The sequence below is a fragment of the Spermophilus citellus genome (assembly GCF_964194105.1).
Source record: "Spermophilus citellus genome assembly, chromosome: 1".
Classification (NCBI taxonomy): Eukaryota; Metazoa; Chordata; class Mammalia; order Rodentia; family Sciuridae; genus Spermophilus; species Spermophilus citellus.
Window position 1 is genome coordinate 183961108 of NC_138182.1, and position 13538 is coordinate 183974645.

Consider the following 13538-nt stretch of genomic DNA (forward strand, 5'->3'; position numbering starts at 1 on the left):
TGAACCATTTTTAAGTCTACAATAAACAGTTTTTAAAGTCAGCTTTGATTAAGTGGTAAAAGAACATCACAACTCTTTTGAGTGGCTGTACATATTTTTGAAGTAATATTTATAGTTATAATCGATCCTATCTAAATAAACCAACCAAATTTCTTTTGAATATTATTATGCTATAAAAGTGATTTAAATTTTCTAACATAAGAGATATGCATCTCTTTCCTCCTTCTACAAAGATTTTTAGGAGTAAAGAATTATTACGTCACAAAATTGCAATACAAGAGAACTTGCCTGCATTTTAGCACCTATGTTTAAAATTATATATGTATGTAAGTGAATTATAGTATTTTTATGTTGTAGAATTTCTTAGCCATCAAATTATACTTTCAACAAATGAAAAATTTTAAGGGATGGAGATATGGGGTAAGCGAAAAATTAAGGATACATAAGTACATACAGCATCACTCTAAATGTTTCAAATGCCTTTTATCCATAAACACAGATTTTAAAAAGACCATCAGTTCATTCATGGAGTCCACAAGGTAGGACCCTAGGTGAACAAAACACACAAGAATCCCTGTCCCTCTGGATGTGTACTTTTCAGTGAGAGGAAAAAATAACGAAATTCATTTTTAACAAGGAAATTTAAGTAAGTAATATGGAGGAAAACATAGGGGGGAAGACAGATGATAGACGCTAAGATGGAAAACAGGGTTCTAAGAGGAGATACTCTAACATATTAGCGTGGTTATCTATAGGTGAAGACATTGTGGGTAAACTTTTCCTAATTGCTTTTATTTCCTAGGCTTTCTACAATTCACAGGCATTACTTTTATAACTCTCAAATGTGCTTTGAAAAATATAATTAAAGGGGCTGGGGTTGGTGGCTCAGTGGTAGTGTGCCTGCCTAGCACGTGTGAGGCACTGGATTCGATCCTCAGTACCACGTTAAAAAGTAAATAAATAAATAAAATGAAGGTATTTGTCATATGTGTGTGTGTGTGTGTGTGTGTGTGTGTGTGTGTGTGTGTGTATATATATATATATATATATATATATATATATATATATCACCTAAGAATATCCCAAAGTGTTAACTCTAGGGAATATTGGGATTAAAATCCACTGAGGACAGCAAACTGGACACTTCTAGTTAATAGTTAAAAACAAGAGACCTAAACAAAAATTCTTTTTTTTCTATTAATTAACTTTATTATTGATTCAACAAACATTTATTGGTTGACTTCTACATCCAGTGAATCTGGCATTATTCTACACATGATATACAGAGAATTTGCATGTTCTCTGTTTGAATAAATGTATAGCCCAGTAGAATTTGCATGTAAATAAACAAGAGTCACAGAATGTCACAGGCACTTTGTTAGGTGTATGGAAAAAATAATATGATATGTCAAGAATTATGTAATGTTTTGAACAACTAATAATAAAAATTAAAAAATAAAAATAAAAAATAAATTTAAAAAAAATGATACCTCTGCCCCTAGTAAGGTTTTTATGACTTGTCACCTGAAATTTGACTATTCTTTTGTCTGTACCCTGATCTTAATTTTTCCATACAAAAATTCTTTTTAATACTTCACCTGAGCCTTATTTTAGAACATTTTTCCTGGTGTGTTATATCCTGGGGGGAAAAATGAAGTATTAAACTGGCAATGACTTCAGTATTTTATAAATGTAAATATGAATTATCCCATAAGGCATCCTGAAATTAACTGGACCTAAAACAGTTGAAGACTGATGATGGGGAGGGGGGGTAGAAGGGGGAGGAGGAAGAGGAGGAAGATGGTGAAATTAGTTGTGAAACACATGGATGAAAGCCATTGCAACTGCTCTTAGAATCCAAATGGGTAGAGAAATTCAAGTGAAAAATCAAGAGTCATGCTGAACTGGAAGACTAACTCCAAGGAAGAAGAGGTGTTTGATGGGAATCCCCAACACTTCAGGAGTAACACAGCATGTGAGCTACCCAAGGGAAGATGAGTGTTACCCAGAAATGACTTCACCCTTAGCTCCCTGAGTCCAGGATTCAAAGCCAGGCACATACTGGGTGTTTGATGGCCCTTGTTGAAGAGCAATCCCCCACGTTTGTTCATTTAATTCTGTAAATTCATTCTGGCTGTCCATCCTGGGACATGTATAACTGAGATAAATGAGATTCATCCTCAGGCGTGTCCACTCCCACTCCCACTAAGAAAACTTCTGGGTGGCAAGTACATTTTCACATCATGTGCTTCCAACCCGAACTCCCTGAGACATTCTGTAACTGGAGGTGAGTGGCTGAGAAGCCGAGAGGCAGTCTATCTGTCCACTCACCAGATGGACTTCCAGCCTGGGCAGTGAGCCATTGGCATGTGCTCCCTGGGGATGCGATGGTGGTGCTTACCCCCAACCACACCTGGATCAGCACACAGACCCTTCTGTGGATGGAGAGGGCAACGGTTTTGTTTCCAGGGAATAGCTCACGAGAGCCCTCCCAAGAGAAGCAGCAGGATATGAACCAAGGCTCCATCCTCCTGAGTATGGTCCATTTTCCCATCTGGCTTCTCTAGTGAACCCAAATTCGAAGATTAAATTAGTAAGAATTCAGAGAGGGTGACTTCAGAGAACTTAATGCCCTTGTGTGGTGCCCTATTGAGCTCTAGGCCCTCTCTGGCCTCTAGGCTCCCACACTATGGAAGCCAGCCCTGGATCCTCATCTCCTGGGCTTCTTGTCCTTATACTGTTTGATTCCCGTGCACATCAACATGCCCTAGGATTTCCTCTGGAAGAAAAAATAATAATCATTCTTTGTCTTACATTATATTCTGCTTCAGCCGTTGGCTACTCTCTCAGCCTCCCTTTAGACCAAACATCTTGAAAGAGTCTCTGCTGCCCGACATCCTCGCCTCCCATCCACTCCTCACTTGATCCAGCCTCAGTCAGGCCCGCACAGCCCCACAGAACTATCTCTGCGGAGGACACCAAAGCATCCCTGCTACCTGCTCACCTGGACATCTCCTTCTCCTCAGCCACCATGAGTGGCCACTCCTTCTTTCTCAAAGCACTCCTCCTGTTTAAATTTAAGGACAGATATTTTTTTTCTCCCTCTCTGCCTGTTCCTTCTCAATCCCTAAGTTGGACTATTCTCTTCTGCCTGACTTCTCGATTTTAGGGAACTGTTCTCTTCCATCTCTCTCCTCTCTCCCAAGATGGACTCATCAGTCCTCACAGAATTAAAACCCATGTCTTTGTATCTCCATCCCGAATTTTCCCCTCATTGCTGGACCCTCAGTTCCAGGCTCCTACTTGACATCACCATTCAGATGTCCTAGCATTATCTTATGTCACCAGATGAGAACTCCAGGCTGTTCCTTACAATCTCAAGTCTGCCAGCACCCACTCTTCTCCAACAAACACTGGGATTCACCCTAGCTTTTGTTCTTTCCATTTTATCCCCACATTCAAACCATCAGTAGCTCTTAATCATTTTATAGAGAAAATATATATTCCATATCCACAGCCACTCTGTTAGTTCAGGTAGTATCATATTGCACTTAAATGAAGATGATGGTCCTAGATAAAATAGGTTATTTCTGATTGTTTTTTTTCCATCTCAGATACTTAAATAAGTTCTCAAGTAACACATATTAAATATTATAATTATACATGTGCATTTCATAGATCAGAAAATTCCATCTCCCCCCAAAAAAGTCTAGGGAAGAAAAGGAAAAACAACATTGGGTGATTTTTTTTTTATTTTTTTATTTGCCAAGTAAACGCATTGAAAACTATGATTGTGATAATTATAGTGAAACTAGCTAACATTTATTGAGCTATTACTATGTGCCAGGCACTAGTTAAGCGCTGTACACAGATTTTCTCTTTTTATTCCCACAAAAACTACATGAGGCAGGCACTATCTTAGTCCTCTTTTAAATATGAGAAATCAGGATCAGAGGGGGAAATTGCTTGTCTCATTTCTCACCATGAAAAATAGCTTCTATTTTCACCATCCTTAAATACTAAATAAGCACATGCAAGAACAGTCAAGAAAGCACATAATCTTAGAATTTAAAATTTTAATACGTTTAACTTGGTAAAAGGCTTATTACATTGTCCTTATTTTCTCTCTCCTCACAGACTAAGAAAAACTGTCATTTTGGCACACATCTGCAAAGGCTGTCCAGAAACCACTGATTTAACCTGTAGCTCTCCTACCCTGTGATACAAGCTAAGGTTGGAGACCGGCTCTCAAGCCAACACTTACGACCCATTGATGAAAAATTACTTAACTGGGTCTCTAGTCCTTCATCATCCTAAATGATTGACAGCAAATAGTTAACACTGCTACATGGGGAGCCTGGCAAGTTCTTTAAGAATATAATTGGAACTTGTCCAGAGGAGTGGCCTCTAAGGCCATCTGATGGCAGTTGTTTGCACTGTCAGCATTTCCCTTTATGAGACGTGGTGCCTCGGGAAGTCCAGGGTTTGCAGACACCCGCTACTGGTGCCAAAAATCAAGCAATGGGCACAAACAGTTTTTCTTGTCTTGCTGCCTAGACCCCAATTCATAAATTTGCTTAGAACTCAGAAATACATTGTCACTTTCTTTAGAAGAAGTCACAAAGTAGAACAGTGGGGCAAGATGAGGGGTTAGCATTTCCAACCATTGGCTGCCCTTCTATTAAATAAATGTCCGGAATTCTGTCTACTCCTGTTTCCAATGCACTGCTATTGTAACCATTGAACTGAACCCAGCTTGTACAGCCATCAAATAAAATATGTCACCAATGAACACAGTTTATCTTCTAAAACACGAGGTTTACTGGTCCAAGCAATTCCAAAGGCTCACTCTGATCAACAAATGAGAATTATTGAAGAGTAAATTTATGAAGCATCTCTGCAGAACAAATTCCAGTCTCCTTGCCCTGATTTGTGGCTTAAGGCCAGAGGATTATGAGTAGATATCAGAAACGTTCCCAGAGCATGTAGATAAATGTCTGCAAGATGCCATAGAGCAAGGGTTAGCACAACACAGCCCATGGCCATATCCAGTCCTCCATCTATTTTGTATGGCTCAAGAATTAAGAATGAGTTTTTACATTTTTAAATGCAAAGAAAACCAAAGAAATAATATTTGATGATAACTGGAAATTTTCTTTTTTTTTTTTTTAAAGAGAGAGTGAGAGAGGAGAGAGAGTGAGAGAGAGAGAGAATTTTTTAATATTTATTTTTTAGTTCTCGGCGGACACAACATCTTTGTTTGTATGTGGTGCTGAGGATCGAACCTGGGCCGCACGCATGCGAGGCGAGCGCTCTACCGCTTGAGCCACATCCCCAGCCCCAACTGGAAATTTTCTGAAATTCAAATTTCAGTGGCCACAAGTAAGCTTTGCAGGCAGGGCACCACCTGCATTTGTTTCTGCCTTGTCTATGGCTACAGCAGCAGAGCTGAGTGATTGTAACAGGGCTGCCCGTGCTGCCCACAAAATATAAAATATTTACTATGTGGCTCATCGCAGAAAAAGTTTACCAACCTCTGCTTTACACCAGTCTCATAAATAAATCTGAGCTGCCAAAGATACAGACAACTCAAGTATAAAACAAGGTTAACTTCATTTATTTTAGCATAAACATGCCTTCAGAAAGGAAAGAAAAAAAATAGTTCAAGAGGAAAATGTAAAATCTGTGTCAGGCTACTGAGTTCAAAATCTATGATACTAAATTTTCCAATCTTTTTTCTTTTCCCATATAAACTGTTTCTACTTAATAAGAACATCATTCCATCACTGGCTTTAAGTTTCCAAATGAAACTTCTAGGAATGCTCACAAGGCACCAGAGAGCTGTCGGGAATTGAAGCTAATAAGGCCCTGTAGTTAAGGTAGCATCTACTAGGTGAACAGCAGATGTTGGCTCTCTATACCCATTCTCAATGAAGATTTTAAATGAAGTCTTGCAGTAAATGATCAAATTGTCTGAATGCTGAATCTTACAGATTTAGGTTTTCAACATGCGTAATCCTAAAATGAAAATTTAAAGTATCTACAGTTTTGGATAAGGCAAAAATTGTAGCATCTTGAGTATTATTTAATGATCAGCAAAGACTACACCAGAATTTGTTTATAAGATACTCTTTCAATTAAAATGTTCTTGATTTTAAAATAATAAAAGCAATGAAGTTTACCAAATCCAATTCCTACTTCATTCAACTAAGAACATGCAGCATCCTAGAATTAAAATGAGCTACCACATTACTAACTTTGTTGGCTTAAGTAAACATAAATCAAGGACTTTAATTAGGAAATCTTACAAAGGAGCATAATCACTCTTTATCATGTAGTATAAAAATTCCATTATTTTCATATAAATTACATTACAAATGTTTCAAATGTAAAAATTGATTGCCATTAAAACTGTGGGGAAAAATCAATGGGAAGAAAGGATGTTTCCAACAACAACACAATGTGTAGATATAATCACAAACTCTCATTTTCCAAATTGAGACCACAAAATATTAATTATGTGCCACAAGATTAAAAGATTGTTTTTTTACAAAAATGGCTTAATTTTGAAATAAGAAAAGCATCAGAAGACTGAAATTTCAATTTGCAGCTCATTTTTCAGAACATTTAATATGCTAACAAGAAGGTTGATCTCTCAAGGCAAGATGTCACTTTCCTAAATTTGTTTGAGTAGATTCTCCTAAACATGTATTCATAATGCATCACTCAGGATACACGCAAATGGGAACCACTAGCTTTGTCTTTGAGGTCTGTTTTCTTGGCTTTACAATTTGTTTTCTCCTCACTCTTCCAAACCCTTTGCATGGAGAAATAAAGCCCTTCCAAGTTAAAAAATGTTGCCATAAGCATTTGGACCTGAGGTTATTTATGGCAAATGCCTTTTACTAAATCTCAGACTATCCAAGATGATTTAATTTTTAAAGAAGCCAACATTGCTGGAGAATTTTTTTTAACTTTTCCAATCATTGTAATGCAAAATAATAAATATAAAATAACAACAACATTATTCAAGTAATGTTGATAGGGGAAAGTCTGAAATTCATTTGCCTGCCTACTTTGGTACAATCATGGACATTAAAATAACAAAGGAGATTCTTGAAGTCCTTCACAGTTGGATTCAATTCAGTAACCTCCCATTTCTTTTGGATTGCAAATCTGTGGCCAATTTTCTTGGCCCAAGATTTTGAAGGACCCCATTGCCTCTGTCACTGAAAATGCTGGAAAACTGGAAACAGACACATATCCTAGGAGACAAGCATTGCCAAATGAAAGAACATTGAGTTTTCAGCAAGTTCAAAGAATAATGTAATAATTGAGCTCTCTCTGCAAACTCAGGACATTGATGAACTCCCTAGAGGAGATTTTTAAACTTAAGGCTAAATTTTCTTAGCTATGTGTTCCAGAAGAAGGTTGTCTCTTAGTTTAACTAAGCGACTTCATCACCTCTACATTGTTTACGCGTGGAAACAGATTATTCCTAATAATGGCAAGTCTCCCTCCTGCTGCTCAGACCCTAAATTGTAAACAAGGCCACTTTTTCATGTAAAAAATTCTCCTCTGTGTTAGCTTGGAAAACGCCAATATGTTTCCTCCCTGTTCCCGCTTATGATCCCAGTTTGCTCAAGCATGTCCTGTGATGTGGTCAGGGTGCCCTTTCTAACAGGTCATGTGGTGAGCTCACCTGTTTACTGCATACTTTCTACTTTTCATAATCAAACCTTAGGTTATGGGGCTGGGGTCTTTCAACTGGACTTTGAAAATGTTGACTTTTAAAAAATAATATAAATACAAAGGAAAAATAGCAACAGAGAAAAGAAAACTAAAACAAAACAAACTCAGATAGAGGAAGCAAAGTAGACTTAAAGAAAAAAGTTATGAACATTAAAAACAAGTGTCACTTGCACTCTTTTCTTTCAGAAAGCTCAAAATGTTTTCCTGTCCCAGAATATGCATATGGCCATTAGGTACAGGGGAAATGTTTCATTATGTCTGCTGATCAAATGAAATTACTTTAATAATCAATTTTAGTCTCAAATAAGAAAAAGTAGAGTTCATTGATGTTTATCTTTGATTTTACCTTAAATGAAAATACAATCACCCCAGGGGAGATAAAAGAGAAACCAGGTAAGACTGTGCTTTTGTGTAATCAATAACTTGCTTCTTTTAAAGGGCTTTGTATTGGTTTCCATGGAATCTATAAAATCTGCCATTCTATCAGTCTGCTTTGATTGGTAGAATCAGGAGCAAGGCATATTGACCACAGCATCTACTGAGTTGCCGTAAGTCAATTTTGTTTCTTTCACAAAAGGAAGTATTTTGAAGCATCCATGCTAAGAGACTCTGATGCTAGTAAACAACACTATTCGTGTTAATTGAGTCGTTACTTTAGGGTAAATACCTTGCTAAGTATTTTACTTGCATTATTTTATTTCATCCTCACAATTACCCATTGAAGTATGCCCTATTGTGTTTTACATATGAAAGAAAGTGAAGTTCATAGAGGTTGAATAAATTACCCAATAGACCCCCCCAAATTAATTCATTAGTAGTTATTTAGGTTTTGAGACTTTTCATGGTACTCTGAAAATATATACAACATAGAGGTGATAAAGTCACTTAGTTAAACCTTTAGAAAACCTTGAAATTAGTCAAAGTGACGCTAGAGTCTGATAAGGGTTCATTGGGCTACTTCCCCTTTGATTTTTCTCATAACAACACATACATCAATAGTATGTGGCAGAGCTGATATTTGAACCTGGGTGTGTTTCCAATATTAGAGCTCATGTTCGCCTATCATTCCTCCCCAGCTAAAACATGTGACATAATTAGGTAGAAGACAGTATAGGGGTTCCTCAGAGAAGAAAAAGCAATTAAGCATATGATTCTGCAATTCTACTTCTAGGTACATGCCCCCAAAGAATTGAAAATGGGCTTGAATGGATATTTATGTACTAGGATTTATAATGACATTATTTACAATAATCAAAAAATGGAAACCACCAAATGTTCCTTGATTGACAAAAAAGTAAATAAAATATCATATGTATATACAAAGGAATATTATCAAATTCTGACACATGCCAAAGCACATATGAACCTTGAAAACATTATGCTAAATGAAGTAAGCTGGATGTAAAAGGATGAATTTTATATGATTCTGTTTACCTAAGATTTTCAGAACAGCCTAATTCATAGAGACCTAAAGTCCAGTGGTGGTTGCCAGGGTGGGGAGGAGTGAGAAATTGGAAACTTATGGTCTATGGACATAATTCAGTTTAGAAAGAGGCAAGGGTGCTTAGGAAGAAGATGGGTGTTTAACATTAGGAATACACTTACTGCCAGAGAACTGGACACTTAAAATGGTCAATATAGTGTGTTTATTTTACCACAAGAAAAAAAACAATTAGGACTTAGGTGTGTACTGAAATATAAAAGCTATAACCACAAAAGTCATCATTTGCCACCTACTTTCTAAAAGACAACAGGAACCAAATAAGCAGACCTTGTTCAGTTCCCTGAACTATAAATGTCATACTTTGTGTTCACTGAAGATCAACATAAGCAACTACAAGAATGACTCTTTCAAGATCAGCTGGAACCATAAAATGCAAGTGTCAGGATGAATTCTTGCAAGAACAGCTTATTTTAAGGGACAGCCAACACCTTATCTTTTCACTCCATAGTGAACAAAAACACTCTAAGAAAGAAATCTTGAAATGATAACCGAGGAACCAGTTTAAAGGGCACAATGGCACGCTCCTGTAATTCCAGAGACTCTGGAGGCTGCGGCAGGAGGATTGTAAATTCAAGGCCAGCCTCAGCAATTTAGTGAGGCCCTAAGCAATTTAGGGATACCCTGTCTCAAAATAAAAAATAAAAAGGGCTGGGGATGTGGCTCAGAGGTTGAGTACCCCCAGGCTAAATTCCTAGAACCAAAAACAAACAAACAAACAAACAAATCTTTTTCTTTTCTAATCTATATATTGTGAGTATCAAATAACCTGAGGGAAATATTAAACACCTTTTTTGGTCACATATTGGGATTCTTATCTGCAACATTTTTAAAGTAATTAAATTGGCTCATTTTAGTGCCCTAGATTCTGGCCCAGTTTGATCATTGTAAAAATATAGCTATCAAAAATGATATAGACATTACTGTTTCTTGATTAGTAAGTTGTTTCGTGTTGTTTCTGCCCCTCTTGGTCAGAAGCTTCTCAGCAATCAAATGAAATTTACACCATGCTCAATCCAGAACCCCACAAGAAGCCAAACTAACCTTATAAGATTTACTGAATAAATAAGCCAAAGTATATTTTTCCTTCCAAACTTCAAGAATCTTACAAACAAATAAATTAATATGGAAATTAAATGCAGTATCTTTGACAAACTCATACTCATCAAAGAATGTTATGATATAGGCAATTATTCATTGTTAATACATTAACTCCTGAGATTTCAAATCCAAATATCTCAATAAAATTGACACTGGTGCATTAAAATAGGTTGGACATTGTAATCTAGATAGTATATATTATTTTACTAATCAATATTAACTGATTAAATTTAATCTATAATATATTGTCATATTAATGTTAATTAGTATAAAATATTATAATAATTATATTCTGATCGCATGATTATGTGATATGTAACATAATCATACAATATAATATAACCATATCATATAATATAACCACATTATATATTGCATACTATATTTCAATTTTTATAGGTATTCCAAATCTGGGACAATAGAACAAAATGGATTTTAAGAAACATTTGGCTGCTTCTGAAGCCTAACTCTCTTCCAACTTAGTTTTTTTTAATAGTCCTTGAAGACAGTTGGAAAGTGACACCTTATTTTCCAGTTTTCACAATCTTTGGGTACCCTATGCGAACGGCTGGCTGCATTTTCTCATCATAATGCTATCCTAGTATCTTCAAATCACATGTATCCCCAGCAAATTATAAGCGTGAAGCTGGCCTTTCCTTTCCATTCTGTTCTATGAAGGCCTGCCTTGTGCAAAAAACAAGCATTAACCCTTTTGAAGTTTTTTTATTTTGAGACAAGGTCTCCACTAAGTTGGTTAGGGCTGCACTAACTTGCACAGGCTGGTCTTGAACTTGTGATCCTCCTTCCTTAGCCTCCCAGGTTACTGAGATTAACAGATGTGGGCCACAGTGCCTGGCCAAACATTAGTTCTGAAGCCATAGGGAGCAGAGTGAACCAAATAAATGAAAAGCATGTTTGACTTGTCTTTCCACTTCAGAGACAGAAAAGTCATGTAATATCATCGATCTCTAGATCCTTGCTTTTACTACTTGGTAAAACAAAGTAAGGCAACAAAAATAACAATGGAAAGTGTTTTTTTCTTAAGGTCTTTCCAGCTATGTAATTTTGTGGTCCTTGTGGAATATCTTATGTAGGCAGTAAGGATGCAGGTAGTAAGGCTGATAGTAAATAGCTTGAACAAGGCACACTGTTCAGTTATATGGTTTGCATTTAAAGGTGGTTCCATCCAAATATTCAAAACTAAGATCGTGTCCCTCGACCATAGCAAATATAACTGTTTTGAAACTATGATGAACTGCTGATTCTCCCCTTCTCTTGTCATAAAGAGAACTTCTTATTTTTAGAAGGTTTGTGACCACACAAGATAACACACCAGTTACACTTCCTGGTCTCTCTTATAACTAGATAAGTGCATGTGAGTGAAAGTGACAGGACAGGTCAAATCCTTAAAAGGGGTGAACATAACCTCCCTGACTGTTCTCCTTTTTCACTGGCAGGAATTTGAATGTGGAAGTGAGCTATCCTGAGGCATGAGGGTGGGCACCACTGCAGAGATGGAAAAAAGCAAGGCAGCTAGAGCCAGGGTCCCTAACCCTTTGTGGCCCCATACCCTGGAGTCCTTATGTCTGGATTGTCACACAGAAAGGAAAAGCACGTCCTTTCTGGATCAGCTGCTGCTATTTGCAGTCTATTTCAGCAGACACACAGGCCAACACCATAAACTTACCGTGATGATTTAGAGGCTGCTTCATAATTTTGCAAAGTAGGTTCAAGACCTCAGAATGATCCATTTTTCAATTGGAAAGGACCTTGAAGTTTACCGGATCCCCTCACTTTATTGATGAGGAAATTGAAGATTAAATGAGTAAATAAACTTCTGGAGCCTCATGGGTAACTGGAAGTAGGACTGGCATTAGATCTCCTGAACTTGAGCTCATTCTTTCTCTTTGTGGTCCAATTAGCAGAACTCCTGGAAATTATTCTGGAGATTCTATCTTGGAGGCCTAAACAACTTACTCTCTGGAACCTGGGACTTTCTTTTTCTAAGACAACCTACGAACAGCTGCCATTCTACACACTCCGACAAGGCGGCTCATGCTTCCACTACAAGAAGAAAACATGGCATGGGGAGGTCCAGGCCTGTGACATCATGCTTCACTGGGGGATGACAGGAAAATCAGGAAGACTTAGGGTTTTACTTCCTGTCTTGCTGAACCTGGCCTGGGAAGTTTCCCTTTTCTCCAATAAAACTGATTTTTTTTTTCTATAACTAGCATTTGAGATTTGTCTAGAACCCTGAAGCATGACAGCTGGAAACTCGGAATTATTTATTAGACAGAATTATTATAATACAGAAAAGTTATACAAGGTACAATAACTTGTATTATAAAGCATATCAATCATTCACATTTAATTTGATATTACAAAAAATTATCTATAACTAGCAATGAGGGTAACTTCAGCTGTCAAGGGAACAACATAGAGAACAAACAAATCATTGAATTCTCCACCATGTGCCCAACCACAGCTCCCTTTAGACAAGGGAGGACATTGGTATAGTTGTGATTAAAAACCTGCCAGTTGCATGCAGTGACACAGGCCTGTAATTCCAGCCATGTGACAGGCTGAGGTAGGAGAATCAAAAGTTAAAGGCCAGGGGCTGCGGTTGTGGCTCAGTGGTAGAGCGCTCGCCTAGCATGTGCGAGGCGCTGGGTCCGATCCTCAGCACCACATTAAAAAAAAAAAAGAAGAAGGTATTGCATCCAACTACAACTAAAAAATATTTTTAAAAATAATAAGAAGAAGTTAAAGGCCAGCCTCAGCAACTTGGGGAACTGTGTCTCAATATAAAAAAAAATTTAAAAGGCAGTGTGTAGCTCAGTGGTAAAGCATCCCTGGGTTCAATACCCAGTACCACAATAAATAAATAAATGAATAAAAGAAGTCAATCAATCCATCAATCTGCCAAAGGTCCCACAGAAAGTGAAAAGTCCAATCTAACTGTAGCATACAGGGTCCTTGACCTTACTTTTGCAATTGTACCTTTTTCCTTAAAGGGCCTATAGACCATGCTTGCATTTACTTATAAAACTAAAAGTTTATATTTGAATGTCACAAAATTCCATTTTTTTCAAGCCACTGCCCCACATCTCTTACCATCCTCATTTTCATCAAACACTGGTGGTTTGCTTGAGGTATTGGCTCCCATGATCAAGTCTGTCCA

The 13538-nt window shown here is 37.2% G+C and overlaps 1 protein-coding gene across 1 annotated transcript in view; it reads right to left on the reverse strand.

Annotated features, from left to right (window-relative positions):
• The window catches only part of STK32A (serine/threonine kinase 32A), a gene marked incomplete at its 3' end in the record, with an annotated part of 113985 nt that extends 100447 nt beyond the window's left edge, over positions 1 to 13538 (reverse strand). The window contains exon 1 of the mRNA XM_081303817.1: positions 13472 to 13538. Coding sequence (XP_081159943.1) covers positions 13472 to 13523 — 52 coding nt within the window. The 5' untranslated portion in view covers positions 13524 to 13538. The remainder of the gene's footprint in view (positions 1 to 13471) is intronic.